This window comes from Varanus komodoensis, unplaced genomic scaffold, assembly GCF_004798865.1.
Source record: "Varanus komodoensis strain SLA01 unplaced genomic scaffold, ASM479886v1 scaffold6_2, whole genome shotgun sequence".
NCBI classification, from domain to species: domain Eukaryota; kingdom Metazoa; phylum Chordata; class Lepidosauria; order Squamata; family Varanidae; genus Varanus; species Varanus komodoensis.
The window spans coordinates 2,705,594-2,722,978 of NW_025336346.1; the positions used below are offsets into that span (position 1 = coordinate 2,705,594).

Here is a 17,385-nt window from a genome sequence, read left to right on the forward strand (position 1 = left end):
CCTGAAGAAGAAGGCTTTCCCGAAGGAATGAGGATGCATGAGATGGGACTTATTAAAAGCTGATACTTTTAAGTGGCATCATATTTTCCTCCCATACACTTGTGTGTTGCACTAGCCCAGTTACTGCCAACTGGAAATGGTGCCAGTTCGCCAGCGCAACAGGAAAAGGACTTTCCCAGCCATGCTGCCTGAAATCCCTCAACTGGAGCAGATGGGGATATAGGACTGCATATTTGACAAACAATCACTCGCTTTCCTGAGTGATGGCCTTTTCCCGGGTTGCAGGGTTTCCCCTAATGCAAATGTGAGGAAGTTGGCTTTTCCTTTTGGGGTGCATCCAGATGGTGCCTTTATAATGAAATCAGCCTGGTTTGCACTTTGTTTCTCTGGTTAAAATACTCCAGAGCTGGCTGTGCTACTCATGCTGGTCCCTCCCTTCTCTTGTGCCACAGACTGCTGATCAGAATGTCACCTACTGGGAGGCACAAGGCTGTTCTCACTCACCGCTTGGAAATGGGGCAGAAACAAGAGGTGCTGGAGGTAAAATAGTACATGTGGGAGACAACAGAGTTCAGCCTGGATTCTAGGGCAATAATCTGCCACCCCTAGAGAGCAGGGGTGGTGTTTGCAACACTGTACACCAAAATAATTCACGTAGATATAGCAGGGATGGTGCTGCAGAACCCTGATATAAGCAATCCTCAAAGTTGGTTGCTTGTGGAATAAAAGGACTCAGTATTGCCTTTCTTTAAAGCATGGAAGTCTGAGATTCAGATTCAGTGTGATTAAATGAAAAATGCAAGGCCTTACAAAGTAGAGAACTTCGGTGAGGGATATATGCCTATGTGGGTGATGCTTGATAGAATTAAAGCTGCATGGAGTCTCACCAGTAATTCCCTTCACAGAGATTTTTCTAGGCATGTGACCCTGCCTTCCTGTGGCCAGCAGCCATTTTAACCATTCTAGAGCAATTGTCATAGATTTGGTAGATTCTTGCACATTGATTGGGAAAGTAATTCTAAATGGTTTCTTATAATTAGGTGTTGACATCTTGGAGTGTCTGCTTCTTGCCGCCTTTTTCAAACATAGTAGTGGGACCAGGGAGGAAAACAGATGTGGGGTTTGTGGGAATAATAATAGGCAGGCCTATTGGTTATTCAGCCCAGGAAAATGACAGTGGGTATTGCCTTGTACTCATTTCTGTGTCCTGGCAGGTCTGGAGCAGCAGTGGGAGGGTGAGGTATGTCAACCTCACAGCGCTGGATAAGCATGGCAGAGTATACACAGACGGTAAGGGCAGCAGCAAAGTGGAGCAAGAGGTGCTCCTTTGTACTTGTGTTCTCTGTACTCTGTGGCATAGCACTTGTCCGTGCTCCTCCTGAACAGCCTCTCTCCAATGACAAGCGTTCCCCTGGTGTTCAGTGCTGTGTGCTTGCCTCCTGCTTGTCATCTCGCTATTGCTGCAATCTGGAGATCCAGGAGCACCCCAGTTATTACAACATCAGTGGCAAAGCCAATCTTGCCTTCCATGATGAATGGCCAAGACATCAACTGGGTTAACATGTTAATACAAGCACTTCTGAGGTTTTACCATCATGGGCTTGCTGTGTTGTCTGGTACCCATTCTGTTTGTTTGGGGCCTGGAAACAACGGGCTGTTGTACAGTTTCTGCTTACCATGACGAGATTTTTTTAAAAAATCCCTTTGTGGGCTGTACTGGCTTGGATGTGTTAAAGATGGAGGTCCAATCAGGAGAAGGAAGAATGAGAACCTGCCTCAACATCAGGAGACTGAATGATTAGGAAGAGGTGGCTGAAGTTGGTCAGGAACAATAGAGTAATGAACAGAGGATTTGTTTGTGGGAACTGCTGAGATGCATGATGGGAGCAGGAAAATGGGGCATGGAGTGGAATGATGGAACTGGCTGGTGTTTGTGATCTTCTGTAAGGGAGAATGTGATAGTTACCACTAATCCTGGCAACACCCCGCACTTGCTTATTATAATATGTGAACCCATCCATTGGGTCCCAGAGCCCTGCTACTAGCGGAACTCAGGCTGTAATGCTGTTGGCCAGACTGTAATCACCTACTAGTTTACTTGGGCATGAGTCCCACTAAACAAAGTCTCTCAGTGCAGCCCTACACAGAAGAAAATCCCACTGAATTGAATAGGCCTGCTGTAGCTGAGCCTCAGCCTGTTTCTCTCTGTAGTCAGATGCCATGGGTACTTCTGGAGGGATGGCCTCTAGCACTAACAATGAGAAGGCATGGTGCAGCTATGCCTCCATTATTTGTTCCTGGACAGATTTTCTGCCTGGGTGGGGAGGAAGTGGTGGTGGGGAAACACAGGAGCTTGTGAGTGGAAGTCAACAGCCTGATGTTGCATAAAATTATCTGAATCATTCAGGGCAATGGCACAGTAAAGGCTCTTCTCAGAGGACCCTGAGTGGGTCGGATGAAAATCCAAGAGAGAGCTGCGTCCTATCAGCATGCATGACATGTCTACTGCCATACTTCCATAGGCACTTGTCCTACATATCTTTGAGGGGATATATGATTTAGATATCATAGGGAAGGTACCCTAGAAATGATGGGCAGCTGTCCATCATCACCTTTTCAGACTTGCCTGTACGATATGAGAACCTCTTAGTCCTAGACCAGTAGCTTATTAGATTGCCCTCCATTTCCCAGTGCTATTAATTTAGAGTGCAGTGTTTCTTGCTGATCTCCCTAGATAGTGATAATCAACCACAGCTGCAGGCATTGTCATTTGGGGTCTCATCAAACATTTCAATATAATGTGTGAAGTAGCTCAAAACTTGGTCAACCTCAACATATCTTTGGAGGTGGTCATTTCTACAACAGGCCTGGTAGTTCTTCTGAGTGATTCTCTAATTAGCTGAAATGGAATCAAAAACCAATTGTCTTTATGAATCATCACTGTCATTCCCTTTCCTTGACTGATCTTCCTCAGACTTATCACCCAGAGCTATCTGAGCAAACACTGGCCTAGATTCAGAGGCACATTTTTCTCCTACCAGCTTGCAAGTGCAAAAATAAAACTATGACATATTATATAATATCTGGAAAATGTGAGTCCCAGAATCTGAGAACTACCTAAAATAGCTTTTGAAGGTGGATGCCTGTTAGGTATGGCTGACTGTGAATTCTGGAGTGTTCTAGCAGTAAAGGAAAAATGACCAGTCCATGTCAGGTGAAAGCTATGCTGTATTTCTGAGAATTGTTTTCCAATACTAGACATATACAGCTACAGATCAGGAGTAATTTGTCTGGAAGAAATGCTGGGCTCATCAAATTGTCTTTGTTGCACAGAATATATATTTACTGTTATGCAAACCTTTTTACATATTGCATCCTAGAGCAGAACGGCAGTGAAATTTAGCCAAATTTGAATGTGCAGCACAATTTAAGACCCTCAAAACACAGGTGGTGCTGCTTTAGAATTCTTCGAGGCTTTGCTCAGAAGCCTGTCGACTTCCAGTTAGCAAATCCTAGTCTATGGCAAGCATGACCATCCATGCCTAACTAAAGCTTGCTTTTGAGGCAAAAATTTACTTTCTCCTCTAACCCCTCGAGCCCAGCAGGGTTATTTTGGGATAATAATAATGAGTAACTCATAACTGCTCCCTGTCCTTACTGACTGTATATTAGAATTGCAGCAGACACAGGAACTGATGTCCCTTATTCTGACTTGTTCAGTCCCCTCAGTTGCTTTAGGGCAAATAGCGGTTCAATCAGTCAAACTGTTACTAATACGTGTGTGGTCAGTGCTTAAGCTCCTGATCTCTCCTGTTTGCATTCTCTGTTGGTGGTGTGGGTTACTGTGGGGAGAGGCTTTACTTACTTCCTCCTCTGTCCTTCTGCTACCAGGACAGTTTGGGTGTTTTGCGTGGTCCAGCTCAGAAAAACAGATCCTGTATGTTGCGGAGAGAAGACGCCCGAAAAGGCAACCGCTTTTCCCTCCAGATAGGTCCCTCAAAGAAGGAGACAAACAAAGTGAAGCAAGAAAGGTATCCCCTTTATTATTTATCATTCACATAATTGTACTGTGCCAAATGCTTTACAGTCATTAAAATCTGTGAGGCAAGCCAAACAGTCTCTCCCTCATTTCTCAGAGCAAAACAGCCTAAACAAATGTGCCTGCTTTTACATTAAATGAACAAGGAATTTATAAAATACTTTATTAAATATTTATATAAATCATATTATACATAATATAAATATCATATAAAATTTATAAAATATAATATACAAGCCAAATTAGCAAAACACTTCCCTGAGGGCTAGTGGCATGCCCTGCTAACATTTAATTTAGGATACACAAGCTTAAAATAACTTCCCACTACCAAGGGCAAAGCAGCAAGATCCAAGCTCCATGCTGCATCCTATAGTGCTATCCTATAGGTACAGCAGCAAAAATGTAGTCAGTACCAGACTCTACACAAAATGAATAGATTGACCTTGAGCCTCTGGTGTGGACTGATCTTAGAGATCCTGATTTGCTCAAGGCCTCTTAGGGGTTAGAGAAGAGTTCGAGAGCGTTGCTGGAATCCTCTTTTCCTCTGTTCCAGATTGGTGATAGCACTGTAGATAGTCTCTGTTGAAGGAAATATATTCCATATGCAAGCAGCATACATTCTGCTGAAAGGACTCAGTTCTTGGATTCGAGAGCTATGGAGTCAACCGTCAGTGGCAAATTCTGTCATCATGATAACCCAGAAAGACTGACCAAGGTTCTCTCTTGTACTGTATGTCTCGTGTAAAAGGACTATTGCAACCCAGGGCCTCTCTCTGCTTTCCATAAAGACCATGCTGCATGAAATCAGTGGAGGCTTCTTCAGGGCCAATTCTTACTCAACCTCTCCATGCAGCTGCTGGCAAATGTAAGCCAAATGAGATAACTACAGCACCTGCATTATGTGGGCGAATTATCAGGGCCCTGGAGAACAGTTTGTGGCATTTAGAATACAGGTAGCATATGGAAGCAAGTCATGAACCTCACCTCACTCAGTCGACAGGCAGTTGGTCTGCAGGAGGCCCTGGAGAGTGGAAGATACCTGCATGTAACCTTCAGGCTTCCCACGGCTCTCTCATGCAGCTACTCTTCCCTGTGATTCTGCCCTAGGAGGGGCAGTTTGTGTACAATGACAACTGGGGAGAGGCACTGGCTGATAAGAGCGTTCCTGTCCTGTGCATGCTGAACACTGAAACCTGTGAAGTCGCAGTGCTGGAGGGCATCCCAGGGCACATCTCCCCTGGGCAGGTTAGTGTAATGCGGCGTGCAGGTTAGTGGGATGTTACTGCAGCCTGACAGAGATCACAAGCATTTCAGAATGACAGAGAGGAGCAGGGTTTTAAATAGACTGAGAGGCTCTGACCCAGTTCTACTAGTCATGCATTATTACATGTTTTTTGGTTAGGGAAGATTGAGAGGACTCTCTGGGTGATCCTGGGCCCTGGAGCCAGCTCTTAGTTCTCAGGACTACACTTCCCTTCATGTATCTTGCACCTTTTAGAAGGGCAAAGTACCTCTCTGAAGCCTTGTCTCTGAACTGGAGTGCACCTTTGGACTGAACAGGAATCAGTCCTGTGCCCTATTGCCTCACAAGCAGTGTTGTGAAAGTGCAAAGTCAGCTTTGCCCCAACTCAGGTAGAAATTAAGTTTCTCTAAACACTGCACTCCTTGCCAGTTGCATCTGATCACCTCTTTGGCACAGCACACTAACTCATCGGCTCCCCACACAGATGTGAACTTTCCCCCTGGGTGTCTCCAGATGGAGGACCTCTAGCTCTACCAGTAAAAAGCACTGTGTTTCCAGTCAAGCCTTCATATCACCATTGTCCTGCCTCATTCATATAACTTTGCGGGGGATTCAGACATCCTAGTCATGTTCTTGTAACTTTTCCCATCACTCCACCCATCTCTTCCTTCCAGCTGAAAATCCACTAAGAAAAAGATACAAAATACCCTGTACCTTTAGCTGGTAGCAGTGGTACCCTTCTATCTGGAAGTACAGTGGTACCTTGGCTCACAAACTTAATCCGTTCCAGGACTCTGGTCATGACCCAAATTGGTCGTGAGCCAAGTTAAATTTCCCCATAAGGTTCAATGTAAATAAGGTTAATCCGTTCGGTAACCATTTTTTAAATCAGAAAAATGTGAAGCAAAGTGACAACAACAAAGTTCGCGGCGATCTCCCCAGCCCCAAGCACAAGCGCGGCCATCTCCCCACCCCGCCAGCACAACTGAGATTGCACCTGTCATCCCTGCATGCGCCCATCATCCCTGGGGGTGGGGGGAAGAGACAGGTGTGATTGCGGGCTCATTGGGGGAGGGAGAGATGGGCACAAACGGTGTGCTTTGGGTGGGGATCGCAGTTCCGTTCATGCAGGGAAGGCGTGCCTGATCAGAGGCACGCTCCTGCAGGAAAGACAGGCAGCATCTCGGCCATCTTCCCCGCGGCTCTGCTTTGCTGCTCCCATCTTTCCTGCAGCAGCGCGCCTCTGATCATGCATGCCTTCCCTGCACAAATGGAACTGCGATCATGGCCATCTCCCTACTTGGGGGGGGGGGGGGGGATGGCTGCAATCTTGGTCACCACCCAAAGTGGTGTTCGCAACTCAAGTCAAAATTTTTCAGAAATTTTTGTTTGTGACCCAATTTGTTCATGAACCAAGGCGCTCGTGAGCCAAGGTACCACTGTATCCATTATCATCTGGGCCCTCCCTAACTTTATGTGTCTAAGGAACACTGAGGCCCTAGCAAAAACCACACCTAGAAGCACCTGTTCTGTTTACTGCGAGCAGCACTCAGGATGAGGGATGAGAGCTAAGGTGTGTGTGGAATTTCCAGTGAAAAGCTGGAGCCCTCGTCCACACTGAGAACACAGTGCTAGACCAAGGCCCTTAGCTGCTGCTCCTTCAAAATAAAAGTAGTCCTTCCAAGCCCAGTTAAAACAAAAAGTAATGTAGTATGTAGTTTGACCTTCATTTGATGCCTTAAGCCAGCCAAACTACGGCCTTAAACCAATGCAGGGACTACGTATCTTTTTCAATGCCTTCATAGTGGATATGAACGGCATGTGCATTCATGCAAGGTCAGCTCAAGCAGAGCCTAGTTCAGCGGGAGGCAACCAGACAAAATTACCTCGTTTGCATGACATTACAGCCCATCGTGGGTAACTAGCTGCAGTGGGTCGTCATATCACTGAATATGAGAAAGTTTCCTGAAGAATGGCATATTTTTCAGCAACAAGTCATCCTGACCACCCATGTCTTGTTCTAGGGGTTGTTTGATCACTCCTGAATTGTTGTGTCATCTGAACTCGGGGAAGCAATTTCATCATGGGTTGTGCAGATCAGCTTGCAAGCCTCTTAGCAAAAGCAGCGAAACCCGCTGCCACTTTTGTGATTCTCCCTTGCTGCCTCCACTAACAGCTACTCCACCAACACCGAAGTAGCACTTTGGCATGCCTGTCACCTTTTTCACCCCAGAAAATTGTGCAGACGTGTTTAGTATTTTGCTTAAAGTTATTTTGTCAGGTTTACAAGCACACAAGAGCACTCTTGTAGCTGTTACATGCCATCAAATTGTCTCCAACTTATGCTGATCCTGTGGATGAAAGCCCTCCAAAATTTCTTGTATGTGACACTCCTGCTGAACTCTTGTGAACTCAAGGCTGTGGCTTCTTTTCCACAATCAATGCATCCCGTATTTGGTCTTCCTTTTCTTCTTCCATCTCTGACTTTCCCTAGGGAGTCTTGCTTCTCATGATGTGCCCAAAGTATGACAGCCTCAGCCTTGTCATTTGTGCTTCTAGGGAAAGCTCTGGTTTGATTTGATCTAGGGATCTTATTTGTCTTTCTGTCAGTCCAAGCTATTCACAAAGATCTCCTCCAGCACCATTTTTCGGATGCATCAATTTTCTGCCTGTTAGCTTTCTTCACTGTCCAGCTTTCACATCCATACATAGTGATTGGGAATACAATAGTGTGAATAATCTTGGGTCTCCAGTGGAATGTCCTTACACTTGATGAGCTTTTCTTGTTTCTTCATTTCTGCCCTTCCAAGTCTCAGTCTTCTTCAGATTTCTTGGCTGTGGTCTACATTTGAATCGATGACTGAGCCAAAGTATGTAAAATGTTTTGAAATTTCAGTTTCTTCATTGTTGATAGTAAATTTCTACAATTCATCTGTGGTCAGGTTTTGGACTTATTTTTTTAATATTAAGCTGCAGTTCTGTTTTTGCACTTCTTTCTTTCATTTTCATCAGGAGTTGTTTCAATTCATTGCTGCTTTCTCCAGTAGTATAGTATCATCTGCATACCTTAATTTACTGGTATGTCTTCCTCCCATTTTCACTCCTTCCACTACCTGTAATCCAGCTTTCCACATGATCTGTTCTCTATACAATTGAACAGATGAGATAAAATACACCCTTGCCTGACACCTTTCGCTATGGGAGTCTCTTCTGTTTCTCCATATTGTGTCCTAACAGACTGCCCCATATGTGTTGTGTGGCTTGGTCAATTTCCTTATGTTCCAGTTATCAAAGGGAGCAAGAAGATGGAGTTAATGGCATATGTGAAAACTGACAAAAGCCAGATGGCACATAGGCTAATTTGTGCACAGTTGCCAGGATCAAACTGCTGAGCTGTCAAGTTAAAAGCACCAAAAGGGGGGAGGGGGGAATGGCAAATGTAGGTGCCCCAAGAGCAGTATCTCCCTCTTGGCAAAGTGATCTTCTTGCTTTTAAGTGTTGAACTGGCACTTTTCAATACCCTCTCCCTTTTCAAAACTTCTCCAACAGTTTCAGGAAGGACAAATATTGACTCTCCAGCCCTTTGTGTGTCCCCTTTTCAGAGCACTTACTGCCACAGTTACTGTGCCTCTGACATACATCTGAACACATTTGCACAATTTTCTGCAATCAGAAAAAACAAAAATGACCCCAACTGTGCATTTCTGAGGCTCTGCTTTTTAATTTTTAAAATGGCAAATGAGGAGGAGTGGTGATCAGAACAGGGAATGGGAAACAAGACAAGTTCTGCTGCCAGGGACCCTGGAATACTGGCTGGAGTACCAAAGCGGAGAACAATCCAGATTGAGCCCAGTAACATATCTGCAGGGTGATTTAGTGTGTCATGTGAACCTACCCAGTGGTATTTTCCCCATTACTTCCTGCCCAGTATCCCTTTAGCAGCTACAGAGGTAGAGGTAAAACCTACAAAGGCATCTCACCAGAAATAAGTCTCCAACTCAGTCCCTGGGGAGGTGCTGTCAAACCTTAACCCTGAAAATTGGATCAATTTCCACTTAGGGACTTTATTTAGGAATTGAATCAGCTGCAGCAGCATTTTGCACATCATAGAGGGGTCTCATAGAGACACAGCAAAACCCACCAGACAGCTAATACTTGGCTTTGCTTCTCTGGCCAGGCCTTGTGGTCCCCAGATGACATGGGTATAGTGTTTGTTGGCTGGTGGCATGAGCCGTTCAGACTGGGATTGCATGCTTGCTCCAATAGAAGGTAAGTGAAGGCTCATTAACCTGTAAGTGTGAAATAATGCACTGGCCCGGGGCCCTGCTCTTTGATTGGCTGCGCCAGGAGCAACCTCTGCCTTAAGGAGCATTGCAAGGGCACATTTTGACTCTTCTGTGTAAGGAGGAAGAGAGAAAAAACATATCCTGAATTTTAATGAGTTCTCAAGTCAGTGATCTCTGATCATTCAGATTGATGGAAGTGATAAGCATACAATTTGGAAGTAGTCCGCTGGATCTCCAGTCCAGCACCAACTCTGTCCTCACCAAACTGGTGGTGTTGTTGTTAGTCGCGAAGTCGTGTCTGACCCATCGCGACCCCATGGACAACATTCCTCCAGAACTTCCTGTCCTCCACCATCTCCTGGAGTCCACCCAAGCTCACACCAACTGCTTCAGTGACTCTAGCCACCTCAACCTCTGCCATCCCCTTCTTCTTTTGCCATCTATTGTTCCCAGCATTAGGCTCTTCTCCAGGGCGTCCTTCCTTCTCATTAGGTGGCCAAAGTATTTGAGTTTCATCTTCAGGATCTGGCCTTCTAAAGAGCAGTCAGGGTTGATCTCCTCTAGGACTGACCGGTTTGATCGCCTTGCAGTCCAAGGGACTCGCAGGAGTCTCCTTCAGCACCACAATTCAAAGGCCTCAATCCTTTTGCGCTCAGCCTTCCTTATGGTCCAGCTTTCACAGCCATACATTGCAACTGGGAAAACCATAGCCATGACTATACACACTTTTGTTGGCAGAGTGATGTCTCTACTTTTTAGTATGCTGTCTAGATTTGCCAACAGACAAATAAGAGGTACTCCCATCTCTTTAAGAACTTGCCACAATTTGTTGTGATCCACAGAATCAAAGACTTTAGCATAGTCAATGAAGCAGAAGTAGATGTTTTTCTGGAACTCCCTAGCTTTCTCCATGATCCAGCCTATGTTGGCAATTTGATCTCTAGTTCCTCTCCCTCTTCGTAATCCTGCCTGTACTTCTGGTAGTTCTTGGTCCACATACTGCTGGAGCCTAGCTTGTAGGATTTTGAGCATCACTTTGCTAGCATGTGAAATGAGTGCAATAGTGCGGTAGTTTGAACATTCCTTGGCATTGCCCTTCTTTGGGATTGGAATGTAAACTGACCTTTTCCAATCCTGTGGCCACTCTTGAGTTTTCCAAATTTGCTGGCATATTGAGTGTAGCACTTTAACCGCATCGTCTTTTAGGATTTTGAATAGCTCAGCTGGAATACTGTCACCTCCACTAGCTTTGCTGTTGCTCAGACTTCCTAAGGCCCATTTGACTTCACATTCCAGGATGTCTGGCTCGAGGTCAGTGACCACCCCATCGTGGTTATCAGGGATGTTAAGCTCTTTCTTGTATAGTTCTTCTATGTAATCTTGCCACCTCTTCTTAATCTCTTCTGCCTCTGTTAGGTCCCTGCCATTTTGGTCCTTTATCATGCCCATCTTTGCATGAAATGCTCCCTTCATATCTCCAATTTTCTTGAAGAGATCTCTGCTCCTCCCTATTCTATTGTTTTCTTCTATTTCTTTGCACTGTTCATTTAAGAAGGCATTCTTCTCTCTTCTAGCTATTCTCTGGAATTTTGCATTCAATTGGGTGTATCTTTCCTTTTCTCCCTTGGCTTTCACTTCCCTTCTTTCCTCAGCTATTTGTAAAACTTCCTCAGACAGCCATTTTGCTTTCTTGCATTTCTTTTTCTTTGGGATGGTTTTAGTTGCTGCCTCTTGTACAATGTTGCGAACCTCCGTCCATAGTTCTTCAGGCACTCTGTCTATCAGATCTGATTCCTTAAATCTATTTGTCACCTCTACTGTATATTCATCAGGGATATGATTCAGGTCATACCTGAGTGGCCTAGTGCTTTTCCCTACTTTCTTCAACTTAAGCTTCGGCAAATAGGGCAGCATAGAAATTTTCTAAATAAATAAAATAAATAAATAAGCCTAAATTTTGCAACCAGAAGCTCATGATCTGAGCCACAGTCAGCTCCTGGTCTAGTTTTTACTGACTCTATAGAGTGTCTCCATCTTTGGCTGCAGAGCACAGAGTCAATCTGATTTCTGTGTTGACCGTCTGCTGATGTCCATGTGTAGAGTTGTGTCTTGGGTTGTTGGAAAAGAGTGTTTGCTATGACCATTGTATTCTCTTGACAAAATTCTACCAGCCTGTGCCCTGCTTCATTTTGTACTCCAAGGCCAAACTTACCTTTTATTCCAGTTATCTTTTGGCTTCCTACTTTAGCATTCCAATCCCCCATGATGATAAGGACATCATTTTTTGGAGTTAATTCTAGAAGGTGTTGTTGGCCTTCATAGAACCGGTCAACTTCAGCCTCTTCAGAACCAGTGGTTGGGGCATAGATTTGGACTACTGTGATGTTGAATGGTTTACCTTGAATTCGAACTGAGATCATTGTGTCATTTTGGAGATTGTATCCCAGTACTGCTTTTTCTACTCTTTTATTGACTGTGAAGGCTACTCCATTTCTTCTGAGGGATTCTTGCCTGCAGTAGTATACCTGATGGTCATCTGAATTAAATTCTCCCATTCCTGTCCATTTTAGTTCACTGATTCCTAAGATGTCGATGTTCAGTCTTGTCACCTCTTGTTTGACCACATCCAGCTTGCCTTGATTCATGGATCTTACATTCCAGGTTCCTATGCAGTATAGATTTTTGCAGCATTGGACTCTCCTTTCACCACCAGATACATCTGCAACTGCGTGTCCTTTTGGCTTTGACCCAGTCGCTTCATTCTTTCTGGCGCTAGTAGTACTAGCCCTCTGCTCTTCCCCAGTAGCATATTGGACACCTTCCGACCTGAGGGGCTCATCTTCCAGAGTCATATCTTTTTGCCTTTTGGTACTGTCCATGAGGTTTTCATGGCAAAGATACTGGAGTGGGTTGCCATTTCCGTATCCTCCAGATATTTTTGACTACATTTCCCAGGATTTCTGGCCATTTTCCATCCTGACTGGGGCTGATGGGAATTGAAGTTTACAACATCTGGAGGATACCAGGGTGGTGGAGGCAGAGATAACTCAAGCAGCATTTCCTAAACTTGTGGTCAGCATTGATATGTTGCATGATAGGATGATAGGAATTGTAGTTTGGCACATCTGGAGGCTACCCTAAAGGATTCTTCATGGTGTTAGCCTAAATTTTCCTCAGTGAAAACTCCTTAAGGCAATGAAAACCACACCAAGACAGCATGTTCTGTGGAAGATAATGCAAATAATTAATCCTGAATTTATCCCTGGTTATAGGGAAAACGGAAGGGCAAGCCTTCCAGTCCTTGGCTTCATTTTTCTGCTAAATTCAGAATATAACCATTTTGACCCATTGCACTAATTTAATTCGTCATCGACTTGTTTCGGTGTGTGCAGGGGTGGGGAGGGAGCTTAAAAGCATCTCACCTTTTTGTGACTGGATCATTCTCTTCCCCCTCCCATAGGTCAGCCCTATTTCTCTTGGACCTCTCCAAAGGTAGCTGTGGTAAGTCATCTCAGCGGTAGCCTTTCAGGCTGCCTTTTGTGCAATTAGCTAGGGCCATTGCATTCAAACGCAGGACTGGAATCTTGTGTCTGTATTAGACAGCCTTACCAGTCAGGCTTCTGCAGCTACATCAAACTGAAAATACAGAACAAGGGAGGTTCCATCGGATCGGCAGATAGGGGAGAAAAACCCAGGCTAAGTATAATAATAGGAAAATGAGCTATAGTTTAATAGACTGTCAACAACCTGATTATATATTTAAAATTTTCTAAGATAATTAAAATAATCCAAAGGCCTACACTGTCATCTGTCCAAATAAAACACTTCTTCACTGGAGCCAACTTAGCAATGTGGCATAATATCACAGAATAAATGTGGTTGTCTTTAATTAAACAGGAGTCATTTCAGTACCAACAGAAAGGGATCAAGTTATCAAGTGCCTGCAACCACTGCACAAAGAGGGAAATGTTATTAGGTACCACTTCTTTATCCTCAGTACTGCAGTCTCTGCTTCTTCCTCCTGTGCGAGTATAAAAGCCACAGCAGCTGCCTCCTCTCTGGGATCCTGCAGCCTAGCAATGCCCATTCCTGCTACTAGTTTCTTTTGGGAAGAAGCCAGATGACACCCAGACACTTGTGCTCTGAAGAGTCATCTGTAGGTCGGGTATGAAACCTCCTCAAAACCATTTGACATTCCTGAGATGCAAATCTTTTCTCCAGCCCGTGCATTACTTATTTTCTATATTTTCCACAAATTAAGTAGAGAATTGTGTTGTCTGGAAATGGCAGCAGTGAAGGCTTCTCAGGAGGTGAATTCAGATGACTGTTAATGCTCTAGTACTATCCTCACCTGGGAGCTTTTGGCCAAGTGCTTTGATGAAATTAAAAGCCTCTTATCATCTTCAGATGTGTAATCGCACTTAGACAGGGCTCTGCCTTCTCATCCTGCGTTATGAATGTGGTTGCAGAGCTGTTGTCATCTGATAACCAGGCTGTTTCCGCTCCCCGGCTCAGTCCTGACAGAACTCGCCTAGTATATTTGGAAGGGCCAGTATTTGGGCCTCATCGCCAGTGCCTGAAGCTACAGATGGTGAGTGCTCTGAGAGAGGATTTTCTCCCACGCACAGGCAAGTGGAAAAAGCATCAATGCATCTGCCACCCACCTCCCTTTTGCCTGGGAGACACACAAGAAATCAGGTTGCACACCTCTTGTGTCCTTTCCTTTGACACTGGTCTGGGAATCTCTGTCCCTGGATGCTGTTCTCTGCCTTCCAATCCTTAATCTCCAGGGATCACTAGTATAGTATACTGGACTGGGACTCAGAAGATCAGGTTACACAGCCCTGCCCTACTTTGCAGGGTTGTTGTGAGGAACAAATGGAGAAGAGGATCGTACATGCCACCTTGGGTTCTTTGGGGGCAAGAGCAAAGTATAAATGAAATGAATAAACCTCCTTTCTGCTTGCCTTGAAAATGCAATGGGAAAGAGGAATTTCCTTTGTGTCCCTTCCTAAGGACTGTAAACTTAAAATGATCAAAAAGCCTACTGTTGCAAGAAAAGATGTTTGTGGCTTATAGCATGGCAGCAAATCAACCAGGAAAGGCAAGAAAGAAAGACGGTGAGTTTTCAGTTCAGTAGCGGAAAAAAGGAAACACCATCTTTCTGCCATCCAAAAGGCTTCAACCTGCTTCCCTTTGACAGCAGACAGCACAGCCATCAAAAAAGGCAGGAAATGAAACCCAGTGGAAAAAGCAGAAAACTTGTTAGTCATAAATGGGGAAGGTGAAGCCTGATCTTAAGATGTCACAATTCTGTCAACTAATGGGAGATGTGTTTTCAGTATCCACTGTTGTGAGGCAAACTTTAAAGAACTTGAAACAACAACAACTAATACATTACAGCAATTATTCTTGTTCCTCACTAGTGATTATGTAATTGAATACGATTATAAGACTAGTACTAAAATCATTATTATTATTACATTGCATGTATATCCTGCCTTTTTTTGTGAGCAACCCAAGGCACCTTACATAGCTCCATCTTATCCTCACAACAACCCTCTGAGGTAGGTTAGGCTGCGAGTGCGTAGCTGCCCCAAAGTCACCCAGTGAACTACATGGTCAAGTGGATCAGGATCTTCTGGTCCTCAGTCCAGCTGTCTAACCACCACACTGGCTCCAACACCTCACCGGCTTTCTGAGAACTCTGAGAATTAGGAAACATCTGTCCTTCTGTTCATCTGATCTTCTCTCCTGTCTAGCTGAACTGGCAAACAAAGCTTACATCTACTGTGGTGGACACAGTGAGAACTGCCACAGCTGGTAAGTCCCAATTTCAGAAAATGATTGCGCATCATTACAGTTGCTTTTTCTCATCACCCTGCCATCATATACGATATTGCCACCCCCCACACACACAATAAGCTTGGCGATGGAGAGCCCTGGCGTCAGACATATGTTCCCTCACACAACAATTCCCATGTGATAGCTTATTTTAAAGCCTCCTCCATTTCATGCAAAGCTCCTAACTTTGCCTGTGTTTTACTTGAGTTGAGCCAAATGTCTCCATGAGATCTGTCTTCTACTTTTAAGGTTTTTTTGGGATCTACCAGGGATCACTGCCCCTGCTTTGCTGGGCCAAGGACAGCAAAAGAGTCCTGATTAGCACTCCTCAGAGGAGTAGGAAGGTATGTTGGAGCCAGCAAGAAAGGCTTTGAGTGGGAAGAAAGGGGCAAACAAATGGCTGCGGATCTCTTCTCGCCTTTCATCATCCCTGAAGGTTTGCAGTACCCGGCAGAAAAGCCGGAGCCAAGCAAGGTCTCCTAATATATGAGATGAGATTGCAGCACGATTGGCCTTAGAGTGAATGTATGCCTATGTGTATCCCACCAAGAAGGTCTGAGCAGCATGGGAGAGGCCTGCCAGCCCCGTGAACTAGGCTAGGAGGAAAAAGCTGCTCTGTGCGCTTGGTAGCTAAACAAGAATTTGAACCTGGGTTTCCCATGTCCTACTAAAACACTGTAGCCAATACATTACATGTGCTTCCAGAAATGTGAGAGCCAGACATTCCTTACAAGTGGGGAAGGCAAGCCATGTCTGCTGAACCTAAGATGAGGGTAGCTGTAAGCAGCCCTACACGGGGTCTCTTTGTTTGGAAATAAGCGTGGAAGAGATGGGAGACTCAAGCTTGCACTTCCTCCCCTGAAACGATGAAAAGAGGTGCAGGGGGAGAGTGGCCATGCCTGGTTGCTCACTGCCTTATGCCCAGGAAGAGTAGGGGGATGTGAGGAACCACTTTTCCTGCTATAAGGTTTTGATGGGTTTCTATGGATCAGCAGCCACTGTCCTATTTGCATTCTTTCTTTACTGTCTCTTGCAGGAGCTGCTGGTTGTGGATACCACACTGGGGTGTGTGAAGACAATTACAGCAGGTATAATCAAAGCTTAAGCTCAGAGGCTGCAGGTGCTGTTTAGTATTTGCTGAGATCTGTTCCAAACACCAGGCACAAAAAGAAGAACTCCTGTAATCTAGTATGTCTGCCCATTTCTCTGCACTCTATTATCTTCAGAGAAGACTTTTAGTATACAATTGTTCTGCCTCATGTATGGCATGTTTTGATGCATCCAGATAAATTTGCCTTTGACATGTAATCCTCCTGTACTTTTTCTGTTACTTATTCCATTATTTTTCCACAAACAATCCAAGAAGGAGGCACAGGCGGAATAGCTGCACACCACAGTCCTTTTGATTGGAAGTATCCATTTTGAAGCATGCCTGGAAAATGCTGCAGGGGCGGTGGCCACAGGCTGGCTCCCCTACTTCCTGCAGTCTTGCTGCATTCGCAACAAAACCAGTCAGCAGAGAAGGCTAATCAGCCTCCTAATAGTCCTCGAAGCCAGATCTAATTCTGTTGCCTGATGAAGGGCTCCTCTTCTGAGGACAGCAAAGCTGCTGAAAGTTGAGTGTTAGATTGTAACTACAACTGCTGCAATATATACCTGCTGCTTCAGAACCCGCTGGGCCTGGCTTGGGATCAGGAAGCCTGTGAGTGGCTTATTTACTGCCCTTTTTGCTCCTGAAGTGCAGCAGTCAGCTTTTCAACCCAGTACGTTTGCAGTCATAGCTTATAAACCATGTCTGATGTGCAGTCAAGATGATTTCCCATGAAATGACCCCAGCTGTTATGCTTTTCTGTAATTCATTCCCTAATACGAGCCAAGAATGGGAGGATGCAGTTGAGGTGCACCAAGGAAGAGAACTGTGGAACCGCTTGCTTGCTTGCTTGCTTGCTTGCTTGCTTGCTTGCTTGCTTGCT

General features: G+C 44.8%; 1 protein-coding gene across 1 annotated transcript in view; it reads left to right on the forward strand.

Annotated features, from left to right (window-relative positions):
* LOC123034255 (acylamino-acid-releasing enzyme-like) overlaps positions 1-17,385 on the forward strand; it is a 35,301-nt gene that overhangs the window by 6,923 nt on the left and 10,993 nt on the right. Inside the window, exons 4-13 of the mRNA XM_044451494.1 lie at positions 453-540; positions 1,215-1,290; positions 3,892-4,031; positions 5,147-5,284; positions 9,460-9,551; positions 13,029-13,069; positions 14,038-14,159; positions 15,331-15,391; positions 15,662-15,756; positions 16,449-16,500. Of these exons, the coding sequence (XP_044307429.1) occupies positions 453-540; positions 1,215-1,290; positions 3,892-4,031; positions 5,147-5,284; positions 9,460-9,551; positions 13,029-13,069; positions 14,038-14,159; positions 15,331-15,391; positions 15,662-15,756; positions 16,449-16,500 (905 nt within the window). The remainder of the gene's footprint in view (positions 1-452; positions 541-1,214; positions 1,291-3,891; positions 4,032-5,146; positions 5,285-9,459; positions 9,552-13,028; positions 13,070-14,037; positions 14,160-15,330; positions 15,392-15,661; positions 15,757-16,448; positions 16,501-17,385) is intronic.